Source organism: Acipenser ruthenus, chromosome 25 (assembly GCF_902713425.1).
Source record: "Acipenser ruthenus chromosome 25, fAciRut3.2 maternal haplotype, whole genome shotgun sequence".
NCBI classification, from domain to species: Eukaryota; Metazoa; Chordata; class Actinopteri; order Acipenseriformes; family Acipenseridae; genus Acipenser; species Acipenser ruthenus.
The window spans coordinates 18,419,716-18,439,451 of record NC_081213.1 but is presented as its reverse complement, the minus strand read 5'-3'; the positions used below and the strand labels follow the sequence as shown (position 1 = coordinate 18,439,451).

At 36.8% G+C, this 19,736-nt stretch overlaps 1 protein-coding gene across 2 annotated transcripts in view; it reads left to right on the top strand.

Moving 5' to 3' along the window:
- The window catches only part of LOC117413862 (MICOS complex subunit mic25a-like), a 108,293-nt gene that overhangs the window by 59,067 nt on the left and 29,490 nt on the right, over positions 1-19,736 (top strand). For both annotated transcript variants that reach the window (XM_059000172.1, XM_059000173.1), the window contains one exon: positions 14,215-14,350. In XM_059000172.1, coding sequence (XP_058856155.1) covers positions 14,215-14,350 — 136 coding nt within the window. The remainder of the gene's footprint in view (positions 1-14,214; positions 14,351-19,736) is intronic.

Below are 19,736 nucleotides of genomic sequence, written 5' to 3'. Positions count from 1 at the left end.
AACGCTTCACCTTTCTTTGACTGTCTCTTCCCAATCCAGCTTTAACATTTCAGCGATTTGCTGTACAGGATTAGAGATGCTTAACAATTGCCTTGTCTACAAGAGTGGATAAGAGGTCACATCTTCATGCAGATGTGACTGTTTTAATTTGGATACATCTCTCTCTCTCTTTCTCTCTCTCTCTCATGGGTTTTCTTTTTTCTTTTTCTGGAGTTAGTTACCGTCTTCCGTCCTTTTCATCCTAATTAGCAGGAATTAGAGATGAAAGGTTTTTGATTTATGGACTAGATGTGAAAGGGATAGGGGAATGATGATGAAGGATTTCAGCAGTTCATTTACAATCCATGCGTTTAATCGAGCCTGAAGTGGTCTCGGAGGTGTCTTTAGCATAGTCGTATCCTCTGGTTCCTGTTATTCCAATTTGGAGAGGGGAGGGGCGACAAAAACTAAACTAATGTAAATTCCTTTTTGATTTGTATGCTAAAAAGGCTAGGATGTATTTATTAATATCAGCCTTTCTTAATGCAGCTCCTATGGTGAATGTTGTTTAGAATTTCGATTCAAGAGCTTTCTCCTTTCCTTGTCTTGCTTCTGCGGTCTTGTGCGCCAGTATTGAGTCGTTATATATTTTTTTCTATATTGAGCTTGTCTGGAGAATGTGAACTGCCTAGCACTGGACTCATTCCATTCACCCATGTAACCATGTGACCTTTTAACTATGCTGGCCCAACCTATTCCAGATGAAGTCTACAGTGAGGGTGAGTAGATGTTGAAAGACCATTTTGTCATGTGATTTGAATGGAGTGAGGAAGTCTGATAGCATTACCTGAGAAGCTCACAAAGAAGACATTGAAAAAGACTTCTATCTGAAACTTTTGTCATTTGAATTTGAGTTTCTTTTAGTTTAGAATTTAGCTCAAAGACAGGAGGAAATGATAATATCTCAATATTGGATCAACAGAACCACTCAACATCATTGCAAACCTCATAAAAAGCCAAGGGAAAGGTGGATAAATAAATCAAATTGCATTTACTTGTAATTAACATTACAAATATGGATTTATACTACTGTGTATATAAAGATACAGTTCCGTTGTAATTTTTTACATGTGGAAGATCACAATTGTATTTTGAAGCTGCATTAGTAAGTGCAGCAGAGAACTTACCGACAGTAGCAGTACTTCATTTGCACACTGTAAAGAGTTTACAATTCTACAGTATTTAGTCATAACCACTTCTACTGCTGAGGGTGCTGACTCCTAACTTTGCTGTGATGATTGGCTCTATTCAGGTGTTACTTCTTTATCAGGGAGATTCTTCATAGTTGCAGCCGGTAACTTAAAGAAAAAGGCTATCTTACCAAGCGACAAATGAATGCTTAGACTGACAGGTACAGGAGTTAAAATAGTAACATTTGCAGGCCTTTACAGTGTGGAAAACGACACGTTCAACAATATATTGATAAGGATTTATGAGAATGTTGTGCTAATGGAAAGGAACCACTTTACTTGTTACTGGGACCTTGTCTTTTTAATAACACATTTTAACAAGGTACTGTTAATAGCCCTTCAGGGGGACTGAACAAAAATGGCTATAGTAAGTGCCATTGACTTTATCAGGAGTTCACCAATAACCTGCCTAAATACAGCATTAAAAACATAGAAATTGTGTTAATGCAAAAATAAAATATGCCTGTTTTAGTTATAGAAATATAGTACTAGTTTCTGGAATTGCATTAATTAATTAATAGTACAAATTTCATTCATAATAGTTTTACAATCTACACATTAAAATCATTGAAAGTGTAAAAATGCTGTAAAAGCACATTTTCCAGTCTTCTATATACTGTATGGTTATTATTTTATTATTATTTGTTTATTTAGCAGACGCTTTTATCCAAGGTGACTTACAGAGACTAGGGTGTGTGAACTATGCATCAGCTGCAGAGTGACTTGCTCAGGGTCACCCAGTGAGTCAGTGGCTGAGGTGGGATTTGAACCGGGGACCTCTAGGTTACAAGCCCTTTTCTTTAACCACTGGACCACACATGGTGCTGCTTTATATATCGGAACATTTCAATAATTTACTGTACATGTAAACTTTGAATCTCAAGCTTTTTTTTTCCCTGAAGTGATATTGAGCAGGGTGGAAATCTGCTGTATGTCAATAGCAATATTATCAGGAACCTGTCCTCATTAACCTATTGTAATCTGTCGAGGATATTTCAAAGTGGTGAGTGGAGAGTGACATTAACAAGAGTGATGTTCCGTGGGTCAGACTGCATTCAATCTGACCATCAATACCAGTACTGTTAACTAGTCTCTAAGACTCGGAGGTAAAAAGGCTTTCCTTAAGTAAAGTTGTCTCTCGGTTCAAGAGTGAGTGACGTGACATTGGCGTTGGTTAAAGGAGTGACGGTTGTAATCATTCTCAAACTGGTGCCCACTTTAGGGATCTGTGCTTTTCTGTTTGCATGCTGAAGGAAAGCTGACTTTGATACTGAACCATTTTATTGCACCACCTTGGCCACTGTGTCAGTGTGGAAGGTCACCTAGGTGAAGTAGAGAGTCACGGCTATATGGATGCAGGAGAGTCAGTTAGACAAACGCTTCAGCCAATGCATTCATCAGTGTTGTAAATATACTGGGGAATGACATATATTTTCTGGAGCGCAGATCAGCAAGGAAAACTTTGCAGCAGTTATGCATCTGGGCTGGGTATCTGAATACAAGCTCCCCATACGCCTGAAACTCTGCCCTGATATTGAGGAAACAGGAACGCAGCTTTTATTTGGATACAAACCGTGACGCTATACTGAAACAATCTATTTCTAAGTTTTAGAAAGAGTAGGCTATTTTGAAGTATGGGTTCCTACTGTAGTTCTTGTATGAATATAAATATTCAATTGAACAGGCGACATGCAAAAAACATGGCTCTTAACAAGGTCTCGCAGGGCAAGTGATCTAGATTCGATGTGGCAGAGTCTATATTTCAAACCGTAATTGCTTTCTCAACATCACAAGACAACAACGTGCTGTAACATCTCATTGTGGTCCTGGGGCAAGTGGAGACAAGTTACAAAACAGACAACAGTTTAACAAAATGCAAAAATTATTTGAGGGCTCTTGCTGCAATTACTCTAATACTGTATTTCATTAATTTGTTTTACATACTCCATTCAGGGTGATTTTGACCTGGGTTCAGAACCAGCTCTTGAGTTCTAGTTACCAGACATGTTTTTAACCACGGGCTAGATAAGCAAAGTTTCTGCTGCTGTGTGTTTTACAGCACTACTGGTGAAAGGAAACTGAAATGAAAAGTAAAAAAAAAAAAAAAAGACTGAGAAACATTACCAGCAGTAACTCCGATACTGTATGAACTCCATTTACGTTAGTTTCCAATGAACAGCCTATATAGCTGAATCATCAGCTACTCACCTAATTTCCTTAGGTTAGAATAATGACGATCTAATGATCGTATTTAAACAAGCAGTTTTATAATACAACCCTGCATTCATTATCCCCCTGCAGGGGATGCATTTCCCTGGTAATGAGAATTTACAGTAGTGGGGGTGTATGTCAGCGCAGCTATCTAGAGAATCGCTTATCTAACTGGTCAAGACATTATTTAAGCATGGTATATACTGTATTGAAGACTCCTGTTCATTTGTAAGTAACTCTTCCATGAGACTGATAGTTTTTAATCTATTATTAGACTGACTAGGGTTGAATACTCAATTTATCATGATATTATTGATTTTGATATTGATTATTTATCGTACTGGAAAATTATCGTTGATCGTATTATCTGCAATAATCATGTTTCTGATATCTAAAGGATCAGCACCAGCATATTGAGAGATGTTTGGTTCCTTCCTCTAGACAACCTATTTGTCCATAAAAAGATTCTGGGGGAGAGGGATGTTAAGGACCATGTAAGTAAACTGGGCATCAGAAAATGTCTTTGACTCCCTCCTCCCTGGGACAGAACGGTGGTCTGGTTTTAAAAAATATCAAGCAAAAAGCAGACTGAGAGAGAAAGAACTGCTAACTGGGGAGAAAGTCATCATTTATTGGGAGTTAGAACATGATTTAAGGTAATCGTGGTTAACATGTTCATTTTTAACTGTTAAACTGTATTTGAAAATGTTGTTATCGACCATATGACTGACTTAATTTGTACCGTTGATCCTGTTTCTTCTGGCTCTTCTCTCGTACTCTTTGGCAAGACAACTGTGAAGTGTCAGTTGATCTATGAAGTGGAAATCATCTTGGGAAAGACCAGCCTCAACTTTTGGACTGTTGTTTGAGACAGTCATTACTATGTACCGTGGATGTATCCCAAACCACGACTGAGATAAAGCCCCACAGTGTATCTGTGGCTTAATTATCATACTATCACTGAATACGCCCTCAAGAGCCTTAAGTCTTCTGTGCAAAGCAGCTAGATTTGTGATCTCATCTCCTGAACACGCACCTCATCAGTCACTGTATGAAAAAAATAAATTGGTTACCACTTCAGCTCGGCAGACATTATCACCTGCTAGTTTTTCTCCTGTTACTGAAATTGCACAGCATCTCAAGTTTTCATTAAGAAGTGTTGACCAGAAATTGCTATTTCATTTAAAGAAATATATACAGCTAGGATATTTTTTTCATGTGTGTTACTCATGACGGAATAAGCTAAATAGTGTACCTAATTTTAATAAACGCAATCTGTGTAGCATTAACTTAAAACATTTTGCAATGTTTTTTATTTTTATAAGGCTTTTAAGTATTCAAATGTAATCTATGTTTTATAGTTTGCTCTGTGTGTGTATTACAGCAGTACTTCATTGAAATATGGCTGTATTATCTCAATAAACAATTTACTTGTCATATCATATGCACCAAATACATGTGACATATTCAATATTAAGACTAGTAAGTGCCTGTGATAGTGTCAGGTAGACAGAGCATTGAAAGAGCTATTTACAAGCATAATCATTAAATAAGTTAATAGCTTCAAATGACATATATATTGTGTTCTGTCCTCTCATCTTTTTCTGACATTTACAATTATTTGAGGGCTCTCGCTACAATTACTCTAATACTGTATTTCATTAATTTGTTTTACATACTCCATTCGGGTGATTTTGACCTGGGTTCAGAACCAGCTCTTGAGTTCTAGTTACCAGACATGTTTTAAACCATGGGCTAGATAAGCAAAGTTTCTGCTGCTGTGTGTTTTACAGCACTACTGGTGAAAGGAAACTGAATTGAAAAGTAGATGTTCACTAAATGACTCCTATAATGACAGGCACTTTGCTGATCTAGCCTGTGCCAGGCAGAAGAGCTGCTGATGGACTCGGGTCAAAGTACTCGAAGAACCATTTGCAATGACTGCAAACACCATGAACACGTTAAATGTCATTTGCAGCTACAGGAGTGAGAGCGACACTTTTTGACCCACATTATCCCCAGTTCCGTGGTAAAATGTTATCAGGTTTTATAGAGGGTGCAAATAGCCCCAGTAAGATATATATTTTTCCATATACAAAAGCTGAAAGTCATTTTCAGTCACAATCAGCAAGTCAGCAGATCTGAGAGCTGATAGCTGGGATGCTGACAGGTGTTTCCTGATGTTTCAAAAGTTCCCTAATGGAATTAGTAATCGGTTGTGTACTTCGAGGATCTCTGACAAGATACAGTAGGAAACAAAATACATATCGCTGTACTGCAAAGAATAATAAACAGTACATTTAGTTATACTTCTCCGAGTTTGGTGGTTATAAATGTATAACAGCTGCTTTTCTATTCTAAAGAATGTCTGTTGCTTGGTGTGAATTGGGGTATAGATGCACAGTTAGCAGCGCAGCATGCAAGCTAGTCTCTGTAAAGTTCATACTATGTATTTTATGTGACAGAAGAGGCATTGGAAGCCAATTAGCGAACCCAGCTTTTGTTTTGCCTTCCAACAAAAGCATTCATTATAAATGGCACCAACTGTCCTGGCTTTGCAAAAACAACATTTATCAACACCACAACAGAATGCAGCCCCATCATCCAACTGCATATAAACATGCTGTTTCCTAGCTTGCAAACGCAAGGTCATCCCACTGTTATAATTCTTATAGAATGAAGGAACAGCCATATTTAGCCATGCAATACGTTATTTGGGATGTATTGCATGCAAAGGTATGTGCTATTCTCTCAAGAGCCAATGCTTCTTATCTTAAGGTTGGCCCTATCTTGTTCAATATTTTTAAATGGCCGATCATTCTTTCCAATGGGCAGATGTGGGTATAAGACCTGTATAACTTGCTGAAATCTCTGGAGTTTGCCTACAGTTGGAATTTCAAAGGGGCTTACAGACTTACAGATGGAATAGGAAGCAGAGTGGATTAGTGTAGATTTCATGCCATCCTGCGCCCACCAAACATATAAAGGCTCTGCTGGTTTGGGGTCTGCCATAGCCTTTGTGTTTAAAAGGCTTTACAATTGTTCTTATAATGAGAGTCTTTGCTTGTTTGTTTAGTAGTACTGCTATTGTGGTGTTATTAGAAAGGTGTTTGCCTAGCAAATTCTTTTTTTCTCAGATATATTGTTAGTCAGAGTGTGTGTTTTGGGTGAACCCTTTGTTATCTGTGTCTGTTTTGTTCTCCCGTCATTATGGACCTGTATGCAAAATTTCAAATGTATCAGACAAGGCGGTTATAAGTTACATAGTTCAAAAGCTTTTATAGTACGGAGCCCGGAAAGGGACATGAGAGAAGAAAAACCTTGTGGAAACGATTGAATATCTCGTGCGCATGATTTCATATCTTGTAGAAATAGTGTCTCGTGGCCATGAGGTAGTAAGACGTGCGCACAAGATATATATGTTTTTCTCTCATATCCCTTCCCGGGCTCCGTGTCATAGAAACATCAAAACATCAAAACAAACTAGAAAATGTCTGAAAACACTAGGTGCAAGGGCTGCTAATGTAATGTTGCCAAGGAATGCTTAATCCTTCAACATTTATCTATTTACACCAAATAAATTTAAATTTAAAACAGAGCACTGGCTGCTCATTATCTACCAGAACTTGGTTAATAAAGTAGAGGCTAATATTTTTATTAAAGACTTCACCTTCAATTTGCTTCAAAATGCTGGGTCTCAGGGAAAGGCAATTTTCTGCTTGGATTTTCAGACTCCGTTATTAAAAATCCTCTGCTATCAGTACCCTTTCCTCTCTGATGAATGTAGAGTTTATTTTAAATTAAAGGAGAGTTTCTTATCTGTCAGAAGAAAGAATTCAGGAACTCGATTCATCTTTTTTTTCAGAGTGTAATTAAATGGAAAGGCTTGTTTAGTTGTCAAAAATTAAAATCTGATACAGCGCTGCTCTTTTAACAATAATACATTTTTTTTATTATTATTATTATTATTTTGGTCCAACCAGGCCCTGCTATTTCAGCAGATATGAATTATAACCAAACATGAAGGCAGTAACAGTTTAATGCGTCTTGCACTTAGGATGTAAGCTTTTAATACTCTTTAATTGAAACGATGGGACTGGCATGCAAATACAATTCAGATACAATTCGTGGTGTAATTCACAATCCAATTAAGTCAGACGTTGAATATTATTCAAGGTGAAATGTATTGCAAGGTAAGGCGGCGCAGTGGGTATAGAAGTGCAATTCTTAATTACATTTTACAAAAAGAGGTACATTGGTATGCTTTACTTGAGACTACCAGTATATAACAGCTGTCAATTGAAATGTTTAAGTGTGCCATCTGCTACCGGGTAAGTATTTGAGCATGCTAGTGTATTTTTTTGTTTCCTACCTGGAGTAATCATATTAAATTAAGCATAAATATCAGGCTTCATATTGCCAAACATTAGTAATCCAATTCAAAAATCAATAGTTTACCCTTTTAATGTTTATATCATTTGTTTGTCTCTCCTGATGTGACAATGGTATGAGAGATATATTGGAAAAGATAAAGGTTGTAATAGTGTTCAACCTTAAAAAAAAAAACACACACACACTGCCTCTATATGGCAATGAGTAGTCACATTTATATCTTGTCAGGTTTAAACACAAGGTAACTACAGTGGCTCATCTGAGGATTTTAAAAATGATTTAAATCAATAAGTACATCCCTTATAAGGACACTTAAGTGACAGTGCTCTCTCTCATTCGACCGTGCCCTTGCCTTCAGCTCGGGACGCATGACTCCAGTCGCGGTCAGCTACCACATGGTAGGGCCTTCGTCAATGGGCACTATCGCTTAAGTAGATACCCTTTGAACTTCAGAATCTTGAAGCTCTCAATAAAATGGTGGCTTTTGAAACGACCTAATACTTTCTAGTGCAAAAAAGGCATAACAATTAATTTTAAAAATGGATTCTTACACACACACACAATAAAAAACGCTGCAGGTATTCTTGCTTGGTGATTGACTACATTAAGAGCAATGTGTCCTTAGCTGAAGGTATATGAACTGTGATGCATGTTTCTTGACAGTACTACAGCAGGATTTATACAAAGTGATTGGCTTAAAAGTAATGGTCCTTGCCATAGCCCCACATCAGCTGTGTCATTTCAAAATTATTATCACATCAGCAGAAAACTCATATTCTTATCCTAATGCCTTCCCTAATTGGGACCAGTTTATTTCCCCAGGAGACTTGACAAGAACTGTATAAACAACAAACATGAAGCCGAGAATCAGCACCTGCATTTTTCAGTCTTTGGCCTGTCTGAAAGCGGACTGAGAAAGCTTCATGTATTTTAGTATAAAGGGATTCTACAGTAGGGTTTTGGGGCTGATAGAAAGCTGTCTCCTGACTAGATGGATGCTGCAAGGAACATCTTTATATAATATAAGAGTATAACATGAGCCTCTACTTTTATAAAGTTTTGTATTGTCTGAGTCCAGATTGCATGATGAAACATTGCTCTGCCCTCTCCTCCCCACTTTGCAACTCTGTTCAACTTCCAGAATGTTCTCATCACATGTCTCTGCGGTACATTTTTTGACTGAATTGGATTTGACAAGAGTGGAGTTTAAAGAGAAAAAGAAAAAACAACAGTGTTTTTTTTTTTTTTTCCCAACTGCATTTAGATATTGAAAAATATTAAATTATTAAACATATTTTTCACACATGAGAGCTTCTGTAAGTATTTCGATTTCTAAACAGATCTTTTATTATTATTTTTTTTAAAGTAGCTTCTGCTACATTTTTTTTTTCTGTCTCCTTACCTTTTTATGATATGTTATGAATGGTTCTAATTGTAGTTTTTCAATTATATATATATATATATATATATATATATATATATATATATATATATATATATATATATATATATATATATATATATATTTATAGCCTTGGCTAGATTGGTAAAACTATCTTCATAGCCAGTGCCATGTAGCGAACTGCCACTTTGGAAATACAAATACAAGTGGTGTTTCAGCAGTATTAATAAGCATACACGCATCAGTGGACTATATTATATTTTTCTTCCTAAAAAGAATACAGTAGACAGGCTCTAGTGGTTTGTGCCATTCTGTCACATTTGTGCTTCATTCCCCAAAGGTTTCCACAGTTACTGGGGCTACGCCTGTAAGTCACTCGGTAGAAGTTTAGAGTTTATCTGGGCTGATTAGTTCTCTTATTAATAATATTTAATTGGCGTGTTACAAAGATTGAGGATTTACACGTACACATGCTAGACACAAGGAATGTGAAATCAACAGTAGTATTTTATTAAGTACACAAATAATAAACAGAAATCAGAAAAGTCAGAAAGTAAATCTCTTAGTCTCAAAAGCTCTCACTGCACTCATGCTGGATAGGCAATTGAAATATGACACCGCCTATCTCCTCACACACAAAGCATCAACTTCAACAGCCAAGCAGGTTGTGATGTAGCCAGTAACTTGCTCACCCCCCCAAACTGAAATAATGCAGACAATCCTAGACTATATCACATTAAGTTTATTAATGGTATATAGCTTAAGGATATGGCAAGTTTACTTTTAAAGAAATTCTTCATACAACAATATGAGGTAGATTATTTATAGTTACTTCATCAAGTTTCACTAAAAGTTATTTCACACGCAAAGTGTGCAAACCTAAATAATTAAGAGTTCAGTGCTATGTGAATGTGTTGCAGTTAATTAATTTAGTTCCATGAATGGAAAATGCAATTGGAATTATAATCGACGGTTCCTTGAAGCTTTGGTCCACTGTTTTGGAAACTCAGTCTGTTAAAGTGTCCAGTACAAAAAGCTCTCCTCTCAGCAACAAAGATGGAATTATTTCATTTCCAACTAATGTCTGGCCAGAAGAAAGGGGGTGACAATGGATGAGGCCTTCTTTAATATTCCACCTTCATCCAGTTTTACAGCTGAGGTAAGATTGATGCACAAGGAGGCTTGCCTGAGGTCACTCACTTGTGAGTCAGTAGCTGAGCTAGGGATTGGGACTCAGGATTTACTGGCTGTTGCTTCTTTCCCTTGGTCACTGAACCACACTGTTTTGTCCCACGCTCCTCGCTCATCTTTAGTCCTTGGGGGTAGAGTGTCATTTTGAATACCTCCCAAAAATCCGTTTGTTGCTGTCTCCATTGGTTTCGTGCTGGTGTCGTCGGTTTTAACCTTGTGAGGTTTATCCATTGGCAAGATATGGGACAATACAATTTGGCTGAATCTGGTGTTAAGCTGGAATGAGTGAGAAAAAACTTTTTTTTCCTGGCAAACTCTAAATAGCCCTAAAGAAAACAGCAGAATACAACATTCTTCCATAGGATTTGGGGGCAGTATCTTTTGGAGTGTAGAGCTAACCACAAATAATGAGTTCAGTTCAGTTACACTCTAAACTAAAGTAATTACATATTTTTTTAGTACCAGTAATTAATAATTACTAGCAATTATTAGTAACAAACATTCTAAATACACTTGGCTTTTGTCCTTTTCACCGATTCAGTAGATGTTAGAAATGTGAAGATGATTTTCAGTAATTCTTTGCACAGTTTAATTTATGTAACAAACCAAAAACATTTTGTACATTCAACAAAATTAAGTCATTTCCAGGTGGCAAAAATAATTCTTAATAAATGGCTGATTTTGTGTCTGAAGTAATATAAATAGAAATGCAGTTTATGTTGCAAATGTATTTGTTTTTTCAATGTTGGCTGGTAAAGAATACTTCTGCCCAATAACTTTGCTCAAAATCCACAATCCGAGTGATGAATGAGTTAAGTGGGTAGAATGTGCGAGGCTGCAGATTGAAGCCCTGACCAAGGCTTTTACCATATAAATTAAAAGAATGATTAGGAAGGACACTGGCTCTGCACACTCACCTGTCAGCCTTGTCTAACAGTGCATTGTCCATTCCAGCTTTGTCTCAGGATGGGCTTTGAATTTCCAGCAATCACTAGCCATAAAACCACAGGGTCCAACCCCACAGACATGATTGTGAAAACACAAAATCAATTTCATCATGCCTTTGTCACTGCCATAAGGTCACAAAAGGGTTAACATTTGTCATTAATCTTATTGGAAAAGTCTAGATTGTCCGTGACTAAGATAAATGTCTAATTTATCAAGAGTATCTGCATTGTCAGTAATAAAATAAGCATGCTTACATATTCATCTTGCGTCCGTCTTTCCCTCTCTCTCTCTCTGCATCTGTTTCACTTTACCACCTCTGCCGACCTCTTCCAAATTTAAATATCAAGAGAACATATAATAACATGAATCCACAGCACACTAATATGATCAGATTGGTGTATGTGCTGATAATATCAGAGGAATAAGTTGATGAGATTCCATATATTAATAAAGTGTGTGTGGTCGGGAGTGATGAGAGGGCAGAGGAATTAGGAAATCTGGCATGAATTTAATATTGTGAGCGACTGCTGGTCCCTCCAGAGACAACTAAACTGTGTACTGCTGTTTCCCACAAAGTAACGTGGAGAATCTGAAAATAGTATCTGAAGTAGCTGCCTTTTTTCATCTTGAACGTCTCAGAAAATTGCAGTAAATTGGTAAAATTGTTTAAAGTTTACAAAGATTTAAATGAATATGTTAAGTATGAGACCTTTTTTTTCAGTAATACCTTTTTAATATTTCAACTGAATAGCTATGTAAAATGCACTAGCTTTCAAGACCACAGAGGTCAGTTTTTCAGGTGAGAATTAGAAACTAAGGTGCTGGTCCATATAGATGCAGTATGTTTTTTTTTTGTCCTACCTTTTAAAATGATGAGATGTATTAATTTGTGCTGGATTGCACTAGATCCAGTACCCTTTTGTCCGACAGACTAGAATTATACAGTTTGCAAATGTTGAACCGTATGCAAAAAATTGAATGACGATGTATTTTAGGTTGCACATCTATGAGCAAGAATATTACTATAGTGCATCAAGAAGAAATTAGTCAGTCCACCACTGGTATTGTTCAAACCTGCAGATGATGTTAAAACATGGCTAGGCAAAGGATGACATGCAGCTACCAACACAAACAATAAGGCACGAAACCCTGATTCACACACAGGTGAAAACATGCGGCATATATGGAAGCTATTTCAGCTGAGAAGTGGAGGTAAGGAAAGTTCCTCTTGCAGGTCAGTTCAGCCTCAGAGAAATCAAAATAAATTTAAAAAAACAAAAAAACAATTTGAAGCTAACATTTTGCTGTTAAATTGTTGTACCTGTTTCATTTTCTGAGACTGAATTGACCAGTGAGATGAATAAACAAGACCTCTTGAAACGTATGTATTTTATATACATATTTAAGCGATCATTTAAAAAGGTGTCACCAAAAGAAAAATCAATTTGTTGTACTTCTCATATATGGAGCAACATAATTAAAGTAAAAATGTACTGAACCAATTTAATGAAGTAATATTATTATCTTCCCAGTGGCAGTATTTAATGATTCACATTTAAAATGTTAAGTAGTTTTTAGTGCATTCAAAACCACCATTTAAATGGGAGCAGTACTGTAAATAGATGCCTGGTGTAACTACCAGTATTTTCTATCCATCTGCCACTTTGGGGAAGATCCTTTGATGCTCTGAAGCACATTGGACTCAAGAAACTGACTGCACCTGTTTCAGTTTAATATGTAGACAACTCCCTGAAGTGTTATTGTGGCAAAACACCACTTTGCAGTGTGGGACAGCTAAATGGAAAGGGTGATAATTAGTATAGCTGGTGGCTTCCAGTGATATTGCTACATTATGGTTAAAATAATCTAATTCATTTTTAAAGCATGACACAATCTAAATGAAACAGACATTACAGTAATATAAGTAATGCAAATCTCATTGCAATACATTGGAATATTGCTCCATGTTTTTGTCAGTGGCAGCTCAAAATGGCCCATGCAGTCATTAACCAGGAACACACTTCCTCTTGAAACAGCAGTATATTGTGCATGAGATAACCAAGCCGCTTTTATATATTACAGAATATATGTTTTGTATAGGTCAATATTGTATTCTCCTTATTAAAGGGTACGTGGCTTCAAAATAAAACCATTTAAAATCTTTGTTGTTATTGTCCTCTTACGATATTTTCTATCTTTCTGGGCGATTCTTACTGCAATCACTCACGTTGTGTGTTTTCATGTTTTGATATCTGTTGTGGTGCTTTTACCTGAGTTCAGGAGCTGCTCTTCAATTCTAGTTATCTGCCATAGATATAATGGATCGTAGGCTAGATCAGCCAATCACCCAAAGCGTATCTATATCAGTAAGCACCAGCACCACCTAGTACTCTGCTATGTATTTTGGCAGCTATGTATATTGTATTCCTTCAAATTTAAGACACACTTTTTAAACCATTTTTTGCTTCTCAAAAATATCCTGCATCATAAATTTGAGTACAGTATAGTGATGCATGTATTAAAATTGCCAACAAAAGACCTGATGACCCGAGTACACAAGCAGCAACGCACTTACTGCTGAGAAAAGACGAACAAAACCTTACTGCCCGATCTCGAATCATGCATGACATACAGGCAGCCATTTTCAAAGATGAGTCATCAGCTTCCTAAAGAATTCAAAGAAGCTTTTACAATTTCAGTGTTTCTAACAAACAGTACCAGCTTGGACTTGTAATTTGAAGTTTCTTCCTCTTTAAATTCTCCTCAAACACCCGCTTATCCTCAAGACAGGTACTCTGCCCTTCTCTCCATCATTCCCAATGTTAATATGTTTCCTTGCAGAAAGAGGAACGTGGAGCCCGTGTGTTCCAACCTGCAGTCGGAGATTCTGCGATGCTACAGAGAGCATCAGCATGAGACCTTGAACTGCTCTGACCTGGCTAGAGAGTACAAGCAGTGCATCAATGCAGCCAAAAAGGTAAGGACTCCATGTGAACTTTACAACTACCAGCACACAACCAAAAACATAATGTATTTACACTACAAACAATGTACAAGTATTACACTTTAGAAATGAAATATTTAATACTGCAATAAATGTGTATTACGGGCTTAATCGCATTATACAGTAATTGCAAAAGGCAGCATGTGGTTGCCTTGTAGCAGTGATGGATTCATTCTCGCACAGGAATATATTATAATGTTCAGAATAGATAAGTAGCAACTGCTTGATGTATTTTTTAAAAGATGATATCGGGGGTTACTCTTTTGCACACATTTGTTCTTGTTAATGCAGTGTATGATTGAAAGGTAAGTCTCAACAATAGTTCATTGAGTTTTGATGAATTGTGCTAGGAAATCGAAAGCTTTATTCTTTATATTGCTACGAGTATAATGATACAATGTCTAATGATGTGTTGGAACAATAGACTAGATATCTGCATTTAAACAAGAGTTTGGGGCTCAGTTGTGTTAATCTATGGCTGCAGTCTTGTGGAATAAGTTTGTAATTTAAATTCTGACAGATATAGCAACCCGAGGGTTGAAATGTACACAGAATCTCTAAAAAAAGTACATAATTCAAGTAATACATCATGTGTAAAAAATGCATAATCAAGCACAATACTATACTGGAAAGTGCAAATCTCGCAGGAAACAGAAGACTATAGAAGCCTGCATTTTTATAAATGATTTGTGTTAATCCCTTTACACCTTTTTATTGAATGTAACAAGTACAACCACATCATGCATCAGCATTTACTCCAAGCTGATACATTTAAAGCCAACACATCGCTATTGATCATTTAGAACACTCTTGTAGACTGCTGTGGATCTTTTAGCCAATCAGAGTGCCAGTTTCACCCCCATTCATGACATCACCATACTGTTTGTACTTTACTTTAACCTGGACTTCTAGGTTTCCAGAATCACATCCTCATATCACAAAATAAATACCAAAAAGATTGGAGCATACAGCTGTAGTCAAAAGTTTACATACCTCAATGGAAATTTATAATTTCTAGAAATTTCTCAAAAACAAATAATGTTAGGAAAAATCATTTGTAGCAAAAGTTTTGCTTTTGTGGACAAGGAAAGAGTTAGAAGAAATAGATGTCTACAATTATTTATTTCAGCAATTGTTTTTGCAAAACTCAAAAAATGCTAATTCAAAAGTATTCATACCCTTTTGATGCTATGATAGTATTGTCTACAAGGTGCTAGAGATTTCAATATGATAATGCAGAACCTAATTCTAGAAAATGCTGGATTGTAGGTGAACATTCTTAGAGTATAAAAGGGTTAGGCATAGGATGATTGCTGTCATTATCAATAAGTCAATATGGGACAAAGTAAAGAGCTATCTGAAGACTTTATGCAGAAAATGATTTATTGTCATAAAGCTGGAGAAGGATACAAGAAGATTTCTAAGCATTTGAGTATCCCAATTTCAACTATTGTTTCTATTATCAAGAAGTACAAGACTCATGGTACTGTCACAACGCTCCCTCGGTCTGGAAGAAAGATGGTTCTTTCACCAAGAACAAGTAGAATAATTGCGAGGAAGGTTAATAATAATCTGAGATTGCATGGTGAAGATCTCAATGGTCGCAGGCCAAGGAAAAAGCCACTCTTAGGAAAATGTCTCAAGGACAATTGCTTAAAGTTTGCAAAATGGCATTTGAATGATGGATATGAGTTCTGGTCAAAGGTGTTGTGGAGTGATGAAATAAAAATCAAGCTATTTGGTCACGCTGATAGTCGTTACATTTGGAGAAAGTCTTGTGAGGCGTATAAAGAAAAGAACACCATACCTACTGTCAAGCATGGAGGTGGTAATATCCTTCTATGGGGCTGCTTTTCCTCTAATGGCACAGGAGATTTAGTTCCAATACATGGTAAAAAGGATTCCACAGCTTACCAAAAGATATTGGCCAATCATCTGAAACCCTCCGTGACAAAACTTTGTTTAAAGCACAACTGGACGTTCCAACACAACAATGATCCAAAGCACACATCAAAATGTACTTAAAGAAGAATAAAATAAAGGTTCTGGAATGGCCTAGTCAAAGTCCCGATCTATATCCGATTGAGAATCATTGGTATGAGTTGAAGAAGACAAGAGAAGTCAAAAAACATATCTGTTGCTACCAGCATACCTTGCAGCTGTGTTCAGCACAGTGTGCATTAGAATATTTGTTCAACCTTCATTAACCCTACAGTCAGGTTAAAGGGAAATATGGCCAGACCAGGGTTCAGCTTTGTGTTTTAGTCTTTAAAAGACTGCCCTCGGATATATAATGTCCAGAAAATAGACAGAACCAAACCTCAGTTTAATGTTGGGAGAGACACAATACTGGCTGATTGGTTGAGCTCTTTCTGAGAAAGAAGAGTGTCCACTGACTCAGAACACGATTCTTAGAGGTCACTTATCCAAGTAGTAACCAGACCTAAAATAGCTTAGCTGAAAAGTCCTAGGTGGAATCCATACATACATTCAGACCTCAGAGGCTATGCAGTCCTGAGCTCTCCAATGAATATTAGATTGAATGTGATGTCAGAGACTCAGTTGGGAGAATTCTCCCCTTTGGGCCGTAACTCAACCAGGTATCCAGCATTACTTGCAGTTACAATGCAAGTTTGTCCAGTCTAAATTCACCCTTGGTTGATTCTAACCTTAATTAAAATATGTTGTCAGTCAGTTGGCTAAAAAGTAGCTCCTGTTTTGTAAGTTGGGTTTAGTAATCTTTTACCAGTGAGCATGACAAAATGACTGGTGCTCTGCAGCATAAACCTAGGGAAATTCAGGGCAGCCTGGTTGCTAAGTAAACTCACATTTCGAGTTGTTTTAAGTTCTGAAAGTGCTGGAATAACTGGCCTCAGTTCCACAGAGGATTCAATGATGACTGACAAATAAAAAAAAGAACAATATAACTTGTTGTTTTTTTTTTCTTCTTCAAAAGACAGTGGTTCATTTCTGGGGGGGAAAAAAAGGTTTTGATCATCTTTGCTTGATGTACTCTCTGCAGCCAGACCCAGTGGTACAAAGCTTTCGAAGGGATAAGTAGTTTCTCATTGAGTAATTCTTAGCAGAGAGTCAGCACTCTCTTACCTGTGTAATGTTTAGATACTGTCTAAAGTGTGTCTCAGCTCTGCAGGGTTCTGAAGTAATTTAAAGAATGAAAGACACTGACTTTCAGTGTTGTCAGACTGATAAATGCTTTTGACTTCCTCAGTGTTGCACAAAGGGGATGCTGTTCAGTGGCTACAGCTGAAAAAACTGATGCTTAAAATCACAAAACCAGTTTAGAACTCAAAACATTAAGCAGCTCCCAAAACAGGGTTTTCATGATAAACCATCTAACTTTATAGTTTCCAAGAGGGACCTTTTTTTTGTTTTTCGATATATGGTTGTGAACACTGATGAAAGCATTAGGCAAAATGTTAGTCTACTTGTCTTTGCGGGTTGATTTGATCCCCCTAAGAATACGTGTTTGATATAATAGCCTTGTAATATAAAACACTATGGCTTCATCACATCAATCTTTTACTTTCTTAATACGAATTTATGACGATGGTTAGTCGAAATATAACATCAACAAAATATTAATATGTTTTATCACAAATTACGACATTTTACAAAGCAAAACGATCTCCACGGATTTACAATAGGTATGGCCCATGCTTTTTGGCACTGAGAGGAGTAGATAGGCATTAATCAGGTCCAGGAACCCACCAAAACACATTTGAAGCAGTTCATGGTGTTCATCTGAATCATTTTCCCTCCTGTTTCCGAGAGTTTCCTGAGAATCGGATAATGTTTACGTAGCTCCAGTCAAATAATGAACCAGTTACAAATATAAAACCATGTTCCATTATTTTGATAAGTAACGTATGAGAAAGCAACAGTATTATGAGGTTGTTCTGAAAACACGACACTTTAGGGCTTCTATTGGAATGAACCTCTTACACTAGCAAATGATTAACAGGAGCTGACATTTTCTAATTCCACGTGTTGTATTCTAAATAGACAGATGGGTAGATACACATGAGTGTACCTTTTCATTTGACAAGCCCTCCAGTGTGAAGAGCAGGCCAGAAGTGTATCCTTTTAATAATGACCTTCTCAAAATTGGAATTGGACTTCATTTTGGAATTAGACAACACTATACTGTAAATGAAAAGTTGCTGTTGCTTCCTGGTACATACTCACTGTAATGTTGCCTCAGTCTGACTATGTTGTAACTACAGCAAAGCCTTTGACTACAGGGATACTGGTCACAAATACAGGAATCTCCATGTAAGGTAGATATTGTTGTTCACAAAAATTGTTATTGAATGTAGATTGACATCAAAATTGTGACTGTGGCTTTGATTAGAATGGAATAGTTTGTAAGGTAGAGAACAAGCAACAATGTGGACATCCATTATAATTAGATAGGAAATTAACTGATAAAGATAAAAATTATAAACATTAAAGCTAAATATACTACGCTAGCTACAGACATATATAAAAAGGATGTTGTACAAGTGTGACAGGAAGGCTGAGGGCGGTGACATCAGGCCAGAAGCAAGAACTGAAAACACAGGCAGTACTCGGGTGCAAAGCGCACTGCGGCGCTATTTTTATTTCAACAAAAATAAATACAATGAATATACAAAAAACACTGCTCACAGAGCGAAAATGAAAAGGTTGTACAAAAACAAATCTTGCACACAAAAACTAAACTAAACAAATACCGTGCTGCAACTTCCAGCACCCGTAGCAGTTGTTTTGGTTTTTCACTTTCGTTTTGTTTTTCTCCTCACTCACTCCCGTTCCTCCTCTCGAACACCCACACTGAACAAGGAGAGCTGCAGGCTTTTATCTCAGTGACCATCTCCGAATTAACCATAAATGAATCAATTAATTAACTCTGGAGATGGTCACCTTCTGCACAAGTTTTGTTAAGATGGGGCTTCCCCATCCACGCTGCCAAACAATAACAACCACAGCTTTTTCGCCGTCACATTTAAACATAAATAATAACAAAACATTGTATGTTAAATAAACAAAAATACATTAAAGTCATACAACAACCACCCATGTTCCCAAACAATACATTCTTGTAAATAATAATACACCAATACATTTTCAAACATGCAATAACAAATCATCCGTGCTTAATAAACCACACATGTATTTACATTCAGGGCTTTGCAGGAAGGTACATGTTACAGCAGTCTGGTGTATGCTGAATTCAGATGAGCTGAGAAGTGCAGTGGAGAATCGTAAAGGATGCACATGAACAGAAGGTTGTTTAAAATGACAGATTAATGAAGCTTACATGGTAGTGAGAAACTGTTAGTTGGAGCCAGTTTGCTTG